At 37.2% G+C, this 19764-nt stretch overlaps 1 protein-coding gene across 3 annotated transcripts in view; it reads right to left on the reverse strand.

Moving 5' to 3' along the window:
* The window catches only part of LOC145981863 (uncharacterized), a 106780-nt gene that overhangs the window by 17660 nt on the left and 69356 nt on the right, over positions 1-19764 (reverse strand). For all 3 annotated transcript variants that reach the window (XM_083115316.1, XM_083115318.1, XM_083115317.1), the window contains exons 17-23: positions 19385-19589; positions 18392-18491; positions 13803-14023; positions 10331-10532; positions 6761-6991; positions 4484-4594; positions 3826-3968 (exon numbers count right to left, since the gene is read on the reverse strand). In XM_083115316.1, coding sequence (XP_082971442.1) covers positions 3826-3968; positions 4484-4594; positions 6761-6991; positions 10331-10532; positions 13803-14023; positions 18392-18491; positions 19385-19589 — 1213 coding nt within the window. The remainder of the gene's footprint in view (positions 1-3825; positions 3969-4483; positions 4595-6760; positions 6992-10330; positions 10533-13802; positions 14024-18391; positions 18492-19384; positions 19590-19764) is intronic.

Here is a 19764-nt window from a genome sequence, read left to right on the forward strand (position 1 = left end):
CTATGGAAACAGAATAATACACAAATACACAATTACCTCACTTTATGTTAACCTTGTTCCTAAGCTTCATTTCAATTTTCTTACTTCAGTTCCTAATACGGTTTCAATTATGGATAAGCCGATATTGCTGTACCGTATGAGTGATATTCTAACACAGTGGTACCTTCAGTGTTACAGTTACAGAACACAGTGCCGTATTCTCTATGTTTCTGTGCTTACCACCAGTGAAACAATGTTTTACATATGTTTTTACACATATGGGCTATTGTTCATTACGTATTACGAAAACTGTTAAAACAAGCTTCTAAACCATAATTTAAGTGATGGCAGAAGTGTTGCTACATGAAGATAAATTTCCAGGGAACTCTATACACAATTTTAGGTAAAACAAGAGATTTTATGTGAAAATAGAAATTGCCAGAAAACTTGAAGCTGTCTCACTTCTGTTTTTGTTTTATTTGAATTAGTGTTTTATTTCTATTACATCTAATTAATCTAGATCAGGTATAAAATAAATATGCAGGGTGTATCATAAGTAATAGTTAGAGGCATGCAAATTTCGTTTTTTTGACGAAAATATGAAATAACATGCTATAATGTTCATTTTTCATGTTTCTGAAAGGTGTGAGGTGCATTTTCCTACCCTGTTTTGTCACGAAATAATGCGAAATGAACTGTAAAATGCGAAATATACTCTTTAAACACGAAATTTACCGTTTATATACAGACGCGACACTTTCTGAAGTCTGAAGTATCCTGTGAGTTATGCAATTCATGGAAAATTGATTAATTCTGATGTAAATATTTGAGAAGCAAAAATGGACCCCTTTACACAGGAATAAACTTAATACTCTGCTAACTACATAAATGTGCTATTAAAAAGGATAAGTTTACTTTGTGTAATAAGGGCAGTTTATAAACCAAATTTAGGATTATATTCACAATTTTAAAACAGAAATGTCATTTTATATAGCACTTTTGATGTGATTATTCACCGCTATAACACCGAAATGTTATATTATTTACCGCTTTTGAACCCGAAATCGACTCTGTTTTTGTACTGAAATTTTGCTTTTTTATTTACCAAAAATATGTGCCTCTAGTAATAGTGCAAACTGACACAGTTGAAAGTACACGATAATAGAAGCAAAAAAGTCGAGATAATTGCGAATGTGTGGTTACAAGCCGCCACTGACTTCATTGCTTGTAAACGTCGTCCTAGTTGGTAAAATGTACTCTTCGTTGCTGTTAAGGTTCAATTTTCACTATGCAGTGAAGCATAACTGACGTGACTCCCACAGTACGATTAGACTGTGCACTGATTGTATCCATCCTATTTGATTCCAACGCCACCTCTCAGAAATGTTCTGTTTTGTAAACAAAGAGCAAACCTCTGAACGTGCAAGGAGTAAAGCACTCGTTGTTTACAAAATGCAATCAGTGACGGCTTCTAACCACACATTCGCACACATTATTAGCATTTTACCAACTAGGATGACGTTTACAAACAATGAAGTCAGTGGCGGCTTGTAACCACATCTTCACAATTATCTCGAAAACGGCTCTTTTGCAGACCCATGTTTACTGAGACTTTTTTGCTTCTATTATCGTGGACTTTCAATTGTGTCAGTTTGCGCTATTACTTATGATACACCCTGTATACAATAAATAATAATTGTTGCAGTAAACAAAGTCAAATTTTCAGAATACGCCACTGACAGAACTTATAACGTGGGAAAAAAATAATAATCCAGAGCAACAGTTTAATGCTTTGCATTATTGGGACCAGACTGGGCATGAAGTCGTAGCAAAACATGGAACATTTTTAGCACTTCACTGTATATCTGAAAACCTCCCATCCAGAGAGGGTTTATAGTGTAAAACGTCCCATCCACTTAAGGTTAAAACAATGTTCAACTAAGCAGTGTTTGTTACAGCTTGTCACGTTTCCCACACTAGTGTTTGCTCAACAGTTTCTGTACCAATGAGAAACAAGGAAAAAGTCATCTGCTAGGCAGTGAGGAGTGAATGGAAGCCAGAAGAAAGGCGCTTATGCAGGTGCCGTTGACACATTGTGTTGTAACTCCCATGTGTTTTGTTTGTATCTAGAAGAAGCTTGTATTGTATTTTTGTAAGCATGGTGCTGATTAGTAAGTGTTGAATTGTGTATTCCCAAGTATTTACTCAAGGCAGGGTTCACTTGGTCTATAGTGGAAACGCAGCATGGTTTCTGCTAGAAATGTCAACGATCGTCAAGGGAGGGAAATATGCAAGGATGTGCCTAACACGGTTTAACCCTTAGACGCCGAGGCTGATTTTCCAGGTATTTGCACTAACGCTGAGCGTGTTTTCAGCATAAAATTTGAAATTTTATATTTCCGGGACTAAGAACGTTAGAGGTACAATGATACCTCATTTTGTTCAGTATACTTTGGGCTATAATCCTGATGGGAAAAAAAATTCATAATCAGAAGAAGAAAAAAAGGGACTAACTATTTTCTTACATGAAATTTGAAATTCCAACCCTTTGTAGGCGGCTGAAGGCTTTTGACTTTCTTTCCCTACCGCCTCTTCTTTTCCCCCTTCCTGCTTTTGACACCAGGAATGTCGGAAGGTTGTACTTCTATTGCCAAAAATGTGTTTTGAAACACCAAAATGAATTGAAAAATACAATTTTTCGGACATCGCCCCCCCCCCCAAATTGTAACAATGAAATTTAACTTTACTAATTCTTAATTACATACCTCTAGATCATTATCCAAGTTAGAGTATACCCTACTACGAGAAAAAGCTGGACAAGCCATCCTTAAGAAAAATACCTGCTGTGACACCCATGTCACTGACTGTCCTTTAAGGGTTAAAAACTGTGACAACCAATCACTGCAATGGGACACTGTGTGTGAAAGTGAAAAATTAATGAAGCTTGTGAACCGATTTCATCAAGTAAACAGCATAGTTACTACTCATAAACTTGCAAATTTGAGAATATAAGAATAGTACAAAATGGAATTTCTCCAATGGAAATACAATGGAATCTTGATTTTACTTTTTTCTTTTTCAGGATACCAATACAATAGAAATTAGGGATGGGACCGATTAATCGGTACTCTATCAATATCGGGCGATATAGGCATATCGGTGTATCGGTAAAATTACCGATTATTTTATCAATCCAATATATCAATAAATATCTCATAATTTAGTGCAAAATTCTGCCATTTTGTTGTAATTTTTATGGATAATCTCCATGTCCTTCTTTCTAAAAAAGTAAATGTCTCAATATTCAACTTCTTTTGCACTGCAGTCACCACGGAACACACATTTATTAAGGAGATCAATGAACATTTCAGGTTCTTCTAAGACCATTTGTAATTTTATATCGGATCGGTAGAATATCGGTTATCGGTATCGGTAAATTTTATATCAGTACTTTATCGGTATCGGCCAAAATTTCATATCGGCCCATCCCTAATAGAAATTAAATTGCAGGAAAATGTAAAACCCAGGAAAATTTTACAAGATGTTGCTGTATTGGGACCATGAGAATTGAATGTGTAATGCTGAAAAATGGGAAACGTCTATTGACCGAGTTAGGTTATTTTAAGTCTCTTTTCTGCCACTTTTGGCTATCGCAATGATGAGAATGAGTGATGATATGATGAAGGAACACTCACAAAGAAAACCCATACCCTGTCTGGGATTCGTAGTGCACGGTGCTAACCACTCTGCCACATATGTCAGCCTAAGAGATGTAAAATCCAAGTTCCATTGTAATATCTTAGCACAATCAATGAACATCATCTATTGTGCAGTATCGCAATTTACCTGTAACAGCTCCAACATGTGCCTGGAAAGTTTGGAATGGGTATAAGGTGGTAGTATCACAGCTCTCTGTACGTAGAAGAGGGGATTGTGTCTCCAAATCCCACAATGCAACCATTCCATTTGCAAATCCTCCAGCCAAAATTCTTTAAAACAAAGAAAGAAGGCAAAATCATTAATTACATTATGTTTGGGGAATAAAATATATGGTTATAATAAATACACATAAACAAGTTACTAACTTTTCTGCAAGGCTTAGTTTTAAAGGTTCTATTATTTTCGGTGACTCTTGACACCGTCCACTTCCAAACTTGTTGCTTCACTTCTGGGCTGGCTTCTGGTTCCTTAGTTTCCCACAAATTTAAGTTAAAACCTGTGACCACAAATTCATGTTCAAATCCAAAAGCAACTCTATGGGTACTACAGTTAAAGGTGATCAGAGCATTGTGCTGATCACATCACATTCAGTATGGCTAAGATCAAGAATGTGTGGGGCCCTACATACACACCCCTCATGCACCTTGACAGCACAGTGCAATGCATATGAGATAACTTTACAATTTTTTATCAAACTGGTGAAATTATTCTTAACATACAATTGACAGTTATAAACTCTCAATAACTATTGTACGTAAACAAACTCTTCAGGCTTTCTACTCACTTGTGGCCTTTTTCCTTGTGCCAAGAGATCCGCACTGACTGACTTCCCTGTGCTGCCATGTCAGCATCCACAACCAAATTAAGAGCTGGTTTTACTTTGAAAATAGGCAGGCTGGAAATACAATGAAATATTAATTGCTTTAACTTGCTCTTGTGTTTTGAGAAATAGATCTTCTATTTGTATATTTACATTTCACAAATTTTATGTCCCTTTTCTGTAATGCCCAGCTATTGCAATGATAAGAAAGAGTGATGATTTAATGGTAATGAATAGGCACATATTTTTGGTAAATAAAAAAGCAAAATTTCGGTACAAAAACAGAGTTGATTTCGGGTTCAAAAGCGGTAAATAAAGTAAAATTTTGGTGTTATAGCGGTGAATAATCACATCAAAAGTGCTACATAAACTTACATGTTGGTTTTAAAATTGTGAATATTATCCTAAATTTGATTTAAAACTGCACTTATTACACAAAATAAACTTATCCCTTCTAATAGAACATTTATGTAGTTACCAGAGTATTAAGTTTATTCCTGTGTAAAAGGGTCCATTTTTGCTTCTCAAATATTTATGGCAGAATTAATCAATTTTACGTGAATTGCATAACTCTCAGGATACTTCAGAAAGTGTCGCATCGGTTTAAGAGTATATTTCACATTTTGCAGTTCATTTCGCATTATTTCGTGACAAAATAGGGTAGAAAAATACCCCTCACACCTTTCAGAAACATGAAAAATGAACATTACATCATGTTATTTCATATTTTGTGTTTTCGTCAAAAACGAAATTTGCATGTCTCTAGTAATGAAGCACTATTTACAAAGAACATCCATGTCCAGGTCAATATTCGAACCCAGGACCTTTGGTGATGAGATAAAATGTCAATTACATAACATGCTCAGCCACAAAACTGGTAAAAATGGATTCTTTGATTAAATAACATTACATGTGATTCTAGTACATGTGGTATCTGGTATAGCTCCAATATTACAAACTATATTTCAAAATTTCGCAAATACTTTGAACTACTTCAAATTAAGGCTGAATTGATTGAAGTGCATTTTTTTACTTCGCTTCTTGTGCCACTTTTGACTAATTTGCGAAGATGGGGATAAGTGATGATATGATGAAATTGATGAATGGACACTCAGAATGAACATCCATACCCAGGCCAGGATTCGAACCCAGAACCCCTGGCATCGTAGTGTGATGTGCTATACTGTGCCACAGGGGCCAGCAAATTAGGGCTGAACTCGTACCACTTTGAACTCATATTCATTTGAGTTTTGGTTTTAAGACACTTATGTACAGAAAGGCTAATTGGGACTGGACCTACAGTTAATTGGGATCTGAACTACTTGTGCCTCCACTGGGTATCGAACCTGGGACCCCTTGATTACATAAGCATCAAGAATTACATCAGAATTTTAAAATACCTCTCCTGTAATTACAAAATACAGTTTTCCACACAATATTGTCGCAAAATAAATCGAAAATTCGAATTTTGCAAAATTTCCATGACAATTTAGATTCTGCAAAAGAATTGTGCAGAATGTTTGCAGACCCTACAAAAGATCGTAATGCTGGAAAAGTGTTGGCCGTTACCAATAAACTAAATACAAACGATACTTTCTGATACCGATACATCAATATCACTATTAACCCAGTCCTACTCTAAATTGTTTAAATTTCCCAGTATCGGCACAGATATCTGTGTGGACCTGTAAGGTTTGATTTGATTTTAGTTATTTAGTGCTGCTTTTCTGCCACTTTTGGTTAATCACGATGATAAGGGTGAGTGATCATTTGATGAAATTGATTAAATACAAAGAACAGTCGTGCACAGGCTGGGAATCGAACCCACGACCCTTGGCATCATATCATGCTGTGCTAACCACTCTGCCACAGAGGTCGGCAGTGATCTGTAAGTGTGTCAGCATTCGTATTGTATCAGGTCAAAGTGGTGTCGGCTTAGATCTAACCTATCCGTTTGAATTGATTGAATTGTTTTAAGTCCACTGTGCACAGCAAGGCTAATTTGGACTGGGCCTACAGTTTAAAGTGGGATCCGAACCACTGTGCCACGTGCCTCCATTGGATATCAAATCTGGGACCCCTTGATTACAACGTTACCACTACGCCATCAGGGAGGCCCTGTAATCTATTCGTAAAAATTATATTAAATGATTTTTAAATTTGTACTTTTAAAATTTATATTTCATCTGCAATATTCACCTACAATAAATATGATTACACAGACTGAAATACAGTACTTACTTATCACCAACTTGTGCTTCCAATTCTGATGGAAAACAAACAGAATATATTCTGATAAAACCATCAGAGAAGGCAGCAGCCAAAAGCCCAAGTCTCTTCTGAAGTTTTACGTCACCATCACAACCAGGAGTATCATTATTGTCGTAACATCCTGAAGGACACCACTCCAGAGACCAAATTACTCCATAGTCATGAGCAATGCCTATGGAAAATTTTGGAACGTCTGGATGACTGAAATAAGAAAACAGATCAGTGCAAATTACTTGATAGAATTGTGACAGCATCATAATAATTTAAATGGAGATTGATGTAAATGGCGTAAAAGCCTTTTGAGAGCCGGAGCCTGCCAGGCAGTTTGTTGTTGAGAGATGCATGGTCAGAATATCGAGTCCCATTGCTGCTGTTCTTTGATTTTCGAAACCAGAGTATCTCTTCAATTGTCCTCGCAATGTTGGGTCACACATCAAATTTTTCCCCTGGTTCTATTACTTTCAATAAATTACACCTTTCTTTATTACCCATAATATAAACACTGCCAATAGTGCACGTAACCTCGACATATAGAGCATTAATATAAAATTTATATTTCTCAAAAGATTTATCTTCCTTATTCTTAGCTCTTGAAATCCAGTACAGTAAAATGCACTATTCATTTCTTCCCATAACAAGTTGTTAGGATAATTATTAAATCTCATTTTTCATTCTTCCAGTGCAATGTTTTTTTTCTCTATTTATTTTGTCTTGAATAACATTAAAGTTTCCCATTCTATCTGCTGCACCCAACATTTTTAGCATATTGGTTACGTGCGTATTACTCACTATCTAAAAATACATTAAGAGTATTAAGTTTCGTCTACTTATGTAAGTGAGTATATATTCGTTGCAAACTACGTTTCAAAAGCTTTACTGCTTCCTTCTTCAGGTGGTCATATTTTAGGCTCGGAACATCAAGCCACGTCGGAGAAGTGTCAATCAAGGATACTAGGTAAAAGGTTGGGGTGAAAACACTTCATAGTGCTCGACATTACAAATATAAAACTACCTTTGTTAATAAAAACCCTTAAAACTCATGAAAAAACATGTTAAAATCACCACCACGGTATTCTTGAGTGGCCGTTGAAAGCCCTAGTTCCTTGCCAAGGTGAAGTGTGCGAGCAGGTGGCGCCACGCTATGGAGTTGTGGGGTACTTCCTCTCCTACGAGTGGTACCTCTCCTTTTATTTCCTCCCTCACCAATCCAAAGAGAATTCGCGTTCCACTTCAGCTCCTAGTATCCTCGTATGACACTTCTCGGACGTGACTTGTTCCGTGCCTAAAATACGACCACCTGAAGAAGGTAGCAGTATAGCTTCCGAAACGTAGTTTGCAATGAATTTATACTCACTTACGTAAGTAGACAAAATTTAATACTCTTAACGTATTTTTTACCTAACATTTCTGTGCTCCTACCGGGAATCGCACCTGGAACAGCCTGCACCAAAAGCGACAGTGCTAAGCATTTGGCACATTAGCCCTACTACTATTACTAACGATGTGCCGATATATATATAAGGGTCGCTCAAGTGAAACATAGACAGCTGGCAACACTGCAAGTATTTGACAAGCAAGCTAGATGGTGGCAGCACTCTAGGGCTTGGTGGTTCGTAGCAACAGAACATAACGTGTGCAGTCTATTGCATGCGTCCGTTGAGTAGAGGAGGAAGTGAAAGCACGCGGGGTGCGTAATGGATACGTTGAAGTGTGTCCAATGGGGCATAATTCAATTCATGTGCAAAGGTGAAATCTTTTGACAAGTGCAAGTTGTGTAAGGTAATGCATGTTTCAAAAGAAGCACAGTGTTCAAGTGGTGTGCCACGTTCCTGAAATCACCGAGGACAAGATTGCCACTGTGGACACGACGGTGAAAGGCAATCGCCGGATATCTGTAAGTAAAATGACCACGGCTGTCAACCTCAGCATCGTATCAATACACAGCCTCCTGCACAAAGAATAGGGGTATCAGAAAGTGTGTGCCCAATGGTACCCTGGCACCTAACTGAGGAAGCATCCTTCTTTGTGGACGGTATCCAGAAACTTGTTCAGCATTGCCTGAATGGTGGGGTGCTTATCTGTAGCCTGTCGAAGTAATACCACTACGCTATCTTTGCGATATTGTGTATTTTCTTGCATATAAACAGTGTTAGCTTCTACACTATGTTTCGTTTGAACAACCCTTATATTTATTTACAGATGTCAACAATCAACATATTGATCGACCCTTATATTTACAAATGTCAACAATCAACATATTGTACAACCCTTATATTTACAGATGTCAACAACCAACATATTGAACGACCCTTATATTTACAGATGTCAACAATCAACATATTGATCAACCCTTATATTTACAGATGTCAACAATCAACATATTGAACAACCCTTATATTTACAGATGTCAACAACCAACATATTGAACGACCCTTATATTTACAGATGTCAACAATCAACATACTACCAACATGATACTACAGCAAGTATTCCATATGGTCTGATGAACTCAGTATCACTACATGCGGACATTTGGTCTTTTGTTCCTTTATAATGCAACACCACACACTACTCTCTTAGCATAATAATCTCTTTCTAAGCACCAAATAAAAACACTCCATGCAATACTTTTTGTTCCTCAGATTGAAAAATAAACTGGAAGGAAGGCAACATCCAACGGCAGTGATGTATGACCAAGCAAGCACACTGAAGGAAGCCTTTAGCTGCAAGTATTTTGGTGGTGCTATCAGCACTGTGTTGACAATGGAGGTGACTACTTTGAAGGGGACAGGGGTCATTACTTGATAATTTCAATATCTTATTTTGTATAACTTCTCTAATAATAAAGAATGTGCTTTGTAAACAAGCACTTTATTTCTTAAATTGGCAATGTTTCAATATTTCAGATATTTTTGTCAACATGTAGCATTAACACTTCTTGAATGTGCACATTGTTAACATCACTAATAAAAAATTCAATACATATAAAAGAAGCAAAAATGTTGAACAGTAAATTAAATACAAACAAGTGGTGGTCTAGTCAGTAGGGTGCCCGACTGTCACATGGGATTCCCAGGTTTCATTCCTAGTGTGAGTGATCCTTGCCACAAATATATTGGTATGTGGGGACAAACCTGGGGGTTAAAGGTGGCCGGAGCATGGTGATGATCACATCACCTCCAAGCAAGAGATCGAAGAATGTGTATATATATGCAGATGTTAGGGTAGGGTCCCACACATTCTTCAATCTCTTGCATTTTGGAGGTGATGTGATCATCACCATGCTCCGGCCAGCTATATATGCCTTGTGACATGGTGCAAAGTGCATGGTGTGTAAAGGTAAAGATCATAAAAAAAATATGTTACTAGAAAACCTACACAAAAAAGCAGACTTCCACAGGACTAACACAGATCTCCAAGGATCCTTCTGGAATCTGTAATATTTTGCATGTTTCTACCACGGTACATCATCATAAAAAAAAAAGACTTTCTTATTCTATTCTATCTGTGTGTAGCAAAGGTTAATACAGCATTTCCTACCTGGAGTTTTGAAGAAAACCAAAGTCCCATATCTGAATAAGCCCCTGTCCTTCGTATGGAACGTGGAAGTGATACATGTCATCCATACTTCTATGACAGCTAACAGCTAAATACTGCCTAGTTTCAGCTTCACTGCAATTCAATGGAGTCGGGCACCAGGACATGGCAAATACAGGTCCACCAATGAACATTGTTGGAACACCTGAGCAAGGAAAATTGACACTGTTACCTATCACAAAACCCATCAAAAATCTTTAAAAATGCTCAAATTTTTGCAAAATGTCCATGCAACCAGTTATCTTACAAAAAATATATATTACCGTATTTACGCATGAATAATGCACACAATGGTTTTTGATTAGGAAAAGAGACAATCTATTATACAAGGTGGGGCAAAAAGAATGCATGTTTTTGGAATAAGTGTAACGGCGTTGATTTTCAAGATACAAGAGGCTCTAGATGTGTGTACAGCAACAATGATGTCTGACATCATCTTCCATACTTAAATCATCACTGTAAACCTATCCAAACTGCATTTCTTACCGATGGTTTTGGCGTTAATAAAACATTTGTATCTTGAAAATCAATGATGTTGTGCTTATTCCAAAAACATGCATTCTTTTTGCACCACCTTGTATAATGCATAGTACAGATCACGTTGAAGAAATAGCTTTCTTAGTTGTAGGTCTTAAAGCTGTTGCTATACAAGAGCAAATGAGATCATACCTATTCAATGAGTCACATGTTGCTATGTGGACCAAGAGGAGAATATCCTCTTGTGTATACAATGAGTCACCAACTCATGCCACCTCTCCCCCCACTGTGTTTAGCATTATAAAGCTTTTAATTCTGTAACCACCTTCTTAATTCCGTAGTACAGGGTGCGGCAACGTAACTTCCTTTTTTGAAATGCGCGCCATGCAGCCTGTAGAGGTCGTAGCAGGGCGGAAGTGGTCTCATTCGACAGGCGTGAGTCTAAAGTTTCGTTTACGTCCCGGTTAGTCACCATCATGCGTAACAGTGAGGAGCGTGCTTTTGCCGTCGAGGCCTACTTTACGAATGGATGTTCTGTTATCGCCAGTGGCCAGCCTGCTCCCCCGATTTGAACCCCTTGCGATTTTTTTTGTGTTTTTTTTTTTTTTAAATCCCGCGTTTGTTACCCGTCCAAGGACCCTCCAAGACCTGAAGGCCAACATCCGTCAAGAAATTGCCAACATTCCTGCTGATATGCTGGTTCGGGTCATGAAGAATGCCAGAAATCGGCTTCTTCAGTTGACAATGGGGGGCGTCACCTCCCTGATATGATTTTCAAAACTGTGTGAAACATAACTTTAGATATGTACCTACAGTGTTAAAAAAAAAAATTAAACAATTCTAATTCATCACATGGGTTTTATTGCATTCTGAAATAAGAAAGTTATGTTGCCGCACCCTTTAGAAGCAAGCGAGATCAAAATTATATCATGGATTTGTAGTGCCCAGGAAGTTATTTTCAATTACTTCTTGCACGGCAAATACCACTGATACACATCCTATGGGATGGGAGATGCATGCTCGAATTATGTCAAAACGGTGCCGCTATTCTCGGTGTCTCAAAAACGTTCCATTACAAAGTGAAAAATCACCAGAAATGGTCCCTAATCTCTTACACGTGGTTTTTTAACTCTCACTGTTCAAGAAACCCAACTGGCTAATTTGTATTTGCCACGCGGGAGTATGATGCACGCAGGCGTGTATATTCTAGGTTAGCTAGGCTATTGCTGAAGCCCAGACTAAATTCAGAAAATAATCAACTAGCAAACGTGACTGATGTTTCACTCTCAAATAACGACCGCGGGAGAAAACAATAGTACATGGGCTCCTTTCCTTTAAAGCTATCACCAGGCTTCTTTGTTCCCGACCAGCACCTGGAGGCGATCGGAGACATATTTGTATAGTGGCTTCCAAACCCAAGCGTTGGACAGCGAAGTCTTCATTTTACAACGGAGGTAATACCTTATGCCAATTTGCTAACCAGCATGGGATAATTCCCAGAAAAGGGAAATTTTTAAACGGAACTACAATTACAGGAATGGGAAAAGGTGGCAAAGTAACAGGGAACTTTTTTTTTCCTCTGGGCCAACACTGTCCCATTGAACACATGCAGAAGCGAGAGCGCCCTGCTTTACAATAGTGACAAAGTTTTGAACCCCTCGACTGCTTTATGGCTGGGGGAGAGTGGCTGACCGCATTGAAGGAAGTTTAAGAAAATTACGTACCTTACTCCGCAGATTTTATTTAGTGTATTGAGTGAGTGACATATATGTTTTGAATGATCTGTGCTGTGTAGTGTAGTGATTGAACACGAGTGACATAATTAACGAACTATTGACGAAATAATTTACTATGCTTTTTGTATGAGGATAAGCTTCAAATCGTGAAGATATGCAGGCCTGGCATCCCAAAGAAGAGCAGAATGGATTTGTTTTAGTTTTGTTGCTTAGTGTTGCAACTTTAGCTAATTGCGATTACTGGTCGACTAGATATGAGGAATAAACTGAATCCGATTAGCGTGCCTTGAACACAAAGCTGACTTAAATCAAACTTTAAAAAATATTATCTAGCCTGTTAAACTTGGCGATAAAAGACACAATATTTCAGTCTTCAAAAATATTAGGCATAATATATATCCTTTCACCTCTCCCTGTGGATCCACACCTGCATAACTTCAAAATCCAAGAAATTGAATGAAAAAGAGCCTCGCATTGAAACATTACAGTATGAAGAGTTAGCCCAGGTTTTGAACCCAGCATACACCACTGGATGCACGTGAGTCGCAGGTCTGTGTAGGTTCTTTTGCATGTGGTTCCACTACATCATTTGCAACTAATGGTATCGGAATCAGAAAATTATCTGTTCAAATTTAATCACTGATACAGGACAAAACTTTTATGGTGGTCAGTTCATTCTAATACATTTGCTGTACATTTCACCTGGCTCCCTACCATTAGAAAGATGCATGCCTGTCACCCCACCCAATCCATCATTCAGACAGTTAAGTTTATTCCTGTGTAAAGGAGTCCATTTTTCCATTTTTACTTCTCAAATATTTGCAGCAGAATTAATCAATCAAGAACTCACAGCAGGATTCAGACTTCAGAAAGTGTGACATCACTAGATAAAACTCTAATTTTCATGCTTAACAGTGTATTTAGCATTTTGCTGTTCATTTCGCATCATTATATGACAAAATATGTTAGAAAAGTACACCTCGACCTTTCAAAAACATGAAAAAAGTTATTTCACAACTCGAGTTTTCATTAAAAACAAAAAAAGCATACTTCAAATGAAAGTAAGTCATAATTCCGTAATAACTTTCTTCAGGTGAGGAAAACACTTTGGCCCCCTTCTACCTCACCGACAAGGACAAAAATAACACTTGCCTTGCCACAGCAATTAACTTAAGGGTCCAGAAACGGAAATCAAAACTTACCCTGAACAATGGCAGCTTCAAAAAGCTTCAAATTGCTCCATGTGTAGCATGAGGAGTGTCTCACCTCTTCCATGCTATCGCCCAGCACAACCCTTGTGAAAGGAACCGATTCTGTTGTCGATGGTAAGTACTGATTCACAATGCCAGGATCAACCAAACTCCAGTCGACGTTACGTGGATGCAGATTCTCATATAAGTTATCCACGCAGTTCTCTATAAAACTGAAGAACAAAATCAATGGAATTATAATGAATTAATTGACTATTTAATATATTAGCTATAAGGTTACTATCTAATACTTAGGGAGACAAATTTATTGTAAATAAAAACTGAGGAGAGTAGTAAATAAAATGTTAGATCAGCTGTAGAAAAAAAACAGACTAATCTTATCACCGCTACAGCTAGCAAGTTCAATGAAACTAAGGACATTTGGGGGAAGAAAGAAATGCAGCTTGACAGGGAGCGAAGTGTTCGAACTGAGATTATGTGCATGGGAAATCCCAATTTGCAGTGTCTTCCTGATTTGATCGAAGATAAAACGTTCTTCAGCTGCAAGTGGTAGGAAACTTTAGGCAAACGTTTCGTTACAAATCGACAGTTTGCGCGCACAACCTCGATTGCCGGTTTTTGAGTGTTTTCTACTTAACTTGATGATATTTCACGGTTATTTTACAAAAAAGCATTCATTTCGTGGAAAAGCACACATTTCGCATTACTTCATGAATAAAACTCATGCATATTTCATCATTGGGGGTGCAGTTACGTCCAGAATGCTCAAAATTGCATCTTTTTTTCACATTTCGCAAATTTGCGCATCACGAAAATTCAATGTCCCTACTAATACTGTTTCATTGTATGAACTAGGGCAAAACTAATAACACTCTGAACCGATACGAATACGTGAAAATTATAATTAGGGAACGGATTTTATGGTTCCAATTTCCAAAAATGTATTTGTTTTCATGCCGATTGTTTGAGATATGTATTTTAGGACATGAAATGAAGTGAAATGAACACACTTTGTTGCACCTTTTTGTGAGATTAGCACATTTTCCCCCTTTTTACGCCTCTTGGATGCTTCTGCACCTTGTTCCTTCCTTTTATATCAAGTTTTGTTAAAAAAAGTGGACAGAAAAATAAATGATTTTCACTCTTCTTGAGCAGCTATATAAAATACTGTAGTCTCATTTTGTAGAGCAGAAGGATATCTATATATACACAGGGTGATTGGTAATTCGACCTATTCCTGGAAAGGGGTAATACTAGAGCACATTTACAACAAATTTGACCCTATGATCCGGGGGTCGGAAACCAATGGGTTTCGAGTTATTGCAGTTTGTAGATTTTCATGAGTTATTCCGATTTGTGACCAAAAAAACTAGTAGTTGTGAAAAAACTACTACACCCTGGGTACTTACAGGTGACGAATGAGTGACGACTAGGAAAAAAAAATTATGCCCAAAATTCCATACCCACAGAAAGAAACGAGTCATTGGAGCAACAAATCATTACATCTTTTGTCTGTGATGGTGTCCAAAAGTATAGAGTGACCACAAACAAAAAAAACCTTTGGCGAAAAGTGTCTGTGCACTTCCCCCTTCTTTCTTTCAACTCGGGCCATAAGGAAAAATGCTCCACTCTGCCCCTCCCCTCGACGTGTGAGTACGTTTTTTGCTTGTGGTTCCACTATATCTGTTGAAATTGATTTCTGATACCAGTCAACATTATTCTGCTATTTTGGTCTCTCGTAAGGTCTGAAAGAATGCCTTGTGACACTTGTGCAGAGTATAGTTATCCTGGAAATTATGCCACTATTGTGTTGAAAATGGATTTACATCAACATATACATTCTGTATTTTATTTAATATTCTGATGTAATTCTTGGATATGTTAAAGAAAACTATCAGTAAGTTGATGCATATAGTAAGAGTGGAATGCTTACACACTAATATTAATCAATATTTTGAAAAACTTTTGATTACAATTAGGGAAAGGATTTTAAGGTGCAAAATTATGGTTGAGAAAGGGAAAAGAAAGGTTCTGAAAATGTTTTCAAAAAGGTGTTGATAAAATGACTTTATTCAGGTCTAATCCAGTTACATTAACATTCCTGATTCAATACTGTAGCAAATGACATAATGAATGATCATTACATAAAGTAACCAGTAATTAGGAAGTAAATGTGGCATTTACTGGGTTTCAAACAAGTTGTTATACTGGATTACATTCAGCATTTCTGTGTTTTCGAATGTAAGTTGCTGATGCTCTGAATTTAGGAGATCCTTATGTGTGGAGAAATTACATTATCTTGGGAACTATTGAGGCTGCAATGATTATATTATACAGGGTGATTGGTAATTCAACATATTCCTGGAAAGGGGTAATACTAGAGCACATTTACAACAAATTTGACCCTATGCACTGGGTGTTAGAAATCAATGGGTTTTGAGTTATTGCAGTTTGTAGATTTTCGTGACATATTGCGACCAAAAAAACTACTACACCCTGGGCACTTAATCAACAAGTTGCTAACAGCTGTTGAATGAGTGACTACTGGGAAAAAAATTCATGCCCAAAATTTCCATACCCACAGAAAGAAACAAGTCATTGGAGAACACGTCATGAAGAAATTTGGAAATTATCGTTTAAACAAAGAGGATTACTAAAAAAAAAAATGGTAACACACTTAGCGTAAAAATTACGGAAAAAACTTCCTTGTTTCATAAGCTCTCCAAAAAGATACAAATGTTGTCAACTGGCACACGGGTTTGAGGAAAAATCTGAATAAAAAGCGGAGAAGGTACGTTGTAGACCCCCATCATCTGACAAGAATTCTGTGGATGGACGAATCCGAATTCGACCGCAATGGTATTATGAATTTTCATAATGTGCATTTTTGGGCCCCTAAGGGTCATAACCCAAGAAAATCTAAAGAGAAGGCTCACCAGAGAAAATTCTCACTAAATGGGAATCATCCACAATCATGTGATTGGGCCATTCTTTCTGCCACAAAACCTAAACGGCATTACCTACAAAAACTAAGGGAAGAATTGATGACGCTGCTGGAGGACGTGCCGCTCACCACAAGAAGGGATATGATTTACCAACATGATGGCTCCCAGCCCACTATTTCCGAGGTGTGCAACAGTGGCTGGACGACAATTATCCTATGCGATGGATTGGTCAAGGCAGCCCGACCCCCTGGCCAGTGAGGAGTCCGGATTTGACGCCATGCAACTTTTACATTTGGGCTCACATGAAAGTGTCTACAGTACACCAGTGAACTCCCAAGAAGAGTTGAGAGATAGAATTGTGACAGCCGCCAAATACATAAGAGAGTGTCAACGCGAGAGACTGTGTCTGAAGTACGCCGCAGGCTGCGTGCTTGCATACATAACTGGGGAGGCAATTTGAACAGGATTTGTAGTTTTTGTAACAGTTAATTCTGACAACCTGGAATCATGAGAATGGTAAATAACATTATTATTTCACTCATTTTCGTTCCTTTATTTCTCACAACCGAAAAGATCTTTTCACTTTACAAAGAGGTCTACAACATGCCTTCTCCGCTTTTTATTCAGATTTTCCCCCAACCTGTGTGCCAGTTGACAACATTTGTATCTTTTTGGAGAGCTTATGAAACGAGGAAGTTTTTTCCGTAATTTTTACGCTAAGTGCATTACCATCTTTTTGAGTAATCCTCTTCGATTTAAATGATAATTTCCAAATTTCTTCATGAACCTCGATTTTACATTTTTCAGGAACAAAGCCGAAAAAAAAGTCTTAAAATGTAAAACCGAGGAAACTTTTATAATATTTTGCCATGTTGGGACCATCAAGATTGGATGTATAATGTGGGAAAATGTCAAATCCGGGAACGTAAACTTGGGGTTCCACTGTAATTATATCCACCCAGTGATACATTTTATAATTTTAAAATCAAGGGGATGAATGTTTATCTTGCACCTTAACTTCGTAAATACACCAGTACATTGTTAAAAAACAATTATTTCAGGTTGCTTTTCTGCCATTTTGTGACACAGTGAAAAGGACTAACATACAGAAACGGCCAGGACTTATACCAGTGTACCAGATTGAAGAAACACCTGTCAAAGTACATGCCCTGTGTATATCACATCATTGCCAAGTGCCAGGTCAGGACTGTGAGGAGGATGATCTAGGCATTCCCAACCAAACTTTGCCAGATGGGCTGCCTGTCATCTCCATGTTTGGTCTCTGGTTTTCATCAAGAAAACAGTCTCTCATTAAAGTGATATTAACCCTACTACAAACATTTTTTAACTTTGGAGAAAATATGTACTTTTGCTAGAATTGTTGCAAAATATGCAAGAACAAATGTGAGAAAATATTGTACGCAGTGGAACACTGTATGTTCTCAAATTTTACATTTCCAGCATTATACACTTCTCTCAAAAATCAACTTGTTCTTAAATTTTCCTAGATCTTACATCATTTTGAAATTACATATAAGTCTTTCAGGTAGAGCGCCTGAAAACAATAAAACTTCAATTCTATTAATTAACATTTAGCATTAAATACTGAAGAGAGGAAGAGCAAATGATACATACAATTTCAACGTCCAATTTGCAGCTGCTGTATATGATCTAACTTGATGATTGTATCGAGGACATACCCTTTGCAAAAACTTCATTTTATATGCAGGTGGTTCTGTAAAGAAAATATCAAAAACATTAAAGAAAATAAAGTTTTGTGTAAATTTTATGATTAATATTCTTAATCCAATTCAAACGAAATAAATAAAAAAGTTCTACAATTAAGTCCATTTTATGCATAGATAGGGTAATCGAGACTGGACCTAGAGTTTTAAAGTGGAATCTGAAACCACTATGTGGCTTCACCTGGTATCGTACCCAGGACCCCTTCATTACAAGGCAATCACGTTTCTACTAGGCCATTAGATAGGCCATCAGAATAATGACATTACACTAGTGAAGCTGAAACAGGCAGTACACAAAAATTTTCACCTTATTTCGTGTGTGTTGAATTATATCTACAAAAATGAGCCATGTACATAATAAAGAAAGAATAAATACTATGATATGTTAAACTTAAAATTTGGTCAACAACAATGGGGGAAAATAAGTACCAGCACCCAATATAAACATCAATGTTTTGTTGTTTTGCATGTTTTTACAATGATTTTCTGGTTCTCCAGATTACTCAGTGAGGGTAAAGAATGATAAATTGCATGGAAGAAGAGATTGTATCTGTACTAAATCAGTATTGGCATATAGACTTAGCAGCTTATTGGCAAAATTGCCAACACTTTTATTTGCACCATTTTGATGTCCTTATGTACAATCCTGTTCACACAAACTGGCACACTTTGTAGGGTTGAACAGTTGAAGAATATGCCACTTTAAACAGTTTGCGTATCGAACTATAAACTCAACATAATGTACAGTTCCAATATACAATACAAGAATCTTTTAAGAACATTGTATTTTCACAATTCACATTGCAACTGTTTCAAGATTTAAGCTAAATAATACAGTTGCAAAATTACATTGTGCAAGGGAACATATACACTACACACTCACTTTTATTAATAGCAACAGGTGAGGCCAACTTATTCCTACGAGAAAGGTGTTTACGCTGGATTATCTTCATGTCATCCGGATCCTCATCATCAGGAATGCTCTCTTCGGATTCAGATTCAGACTCACATAATGCATGTTTCAACACATGAGATGACATTTTATCTTCAGTTTCACATTCATATCTGCACACCTTGCAAATGAACCTCTGGAAGAAGAAAGAAAAAATATGTAACGCTTCAAAAAGATTTTAGTAGCACCTAGGGCTGAGCTGATACCACTTTGAACTGACACCCATACCGATATCCACCGATCCCGATGATTGAAAATTGTAACAATTACAAGTTGATTAAAATATTAATATTATTGTGTAAATATTACAC

This window comes from Lepisma saccharinum, chromosome 30 (assembly GCF_977018435.1).
Source record: "Lepisma saccharinum chromosome 30, izLepSacc3.1, whole genome shotgun sequence".
Classification (NCBI taxonomy): domain Eukaryota; kingdom Metazoa; phylum Arthropoda; class Insecta; order Zygentoma; family Lepismatidae; genus Lepisma; species Lepisma saccharinum.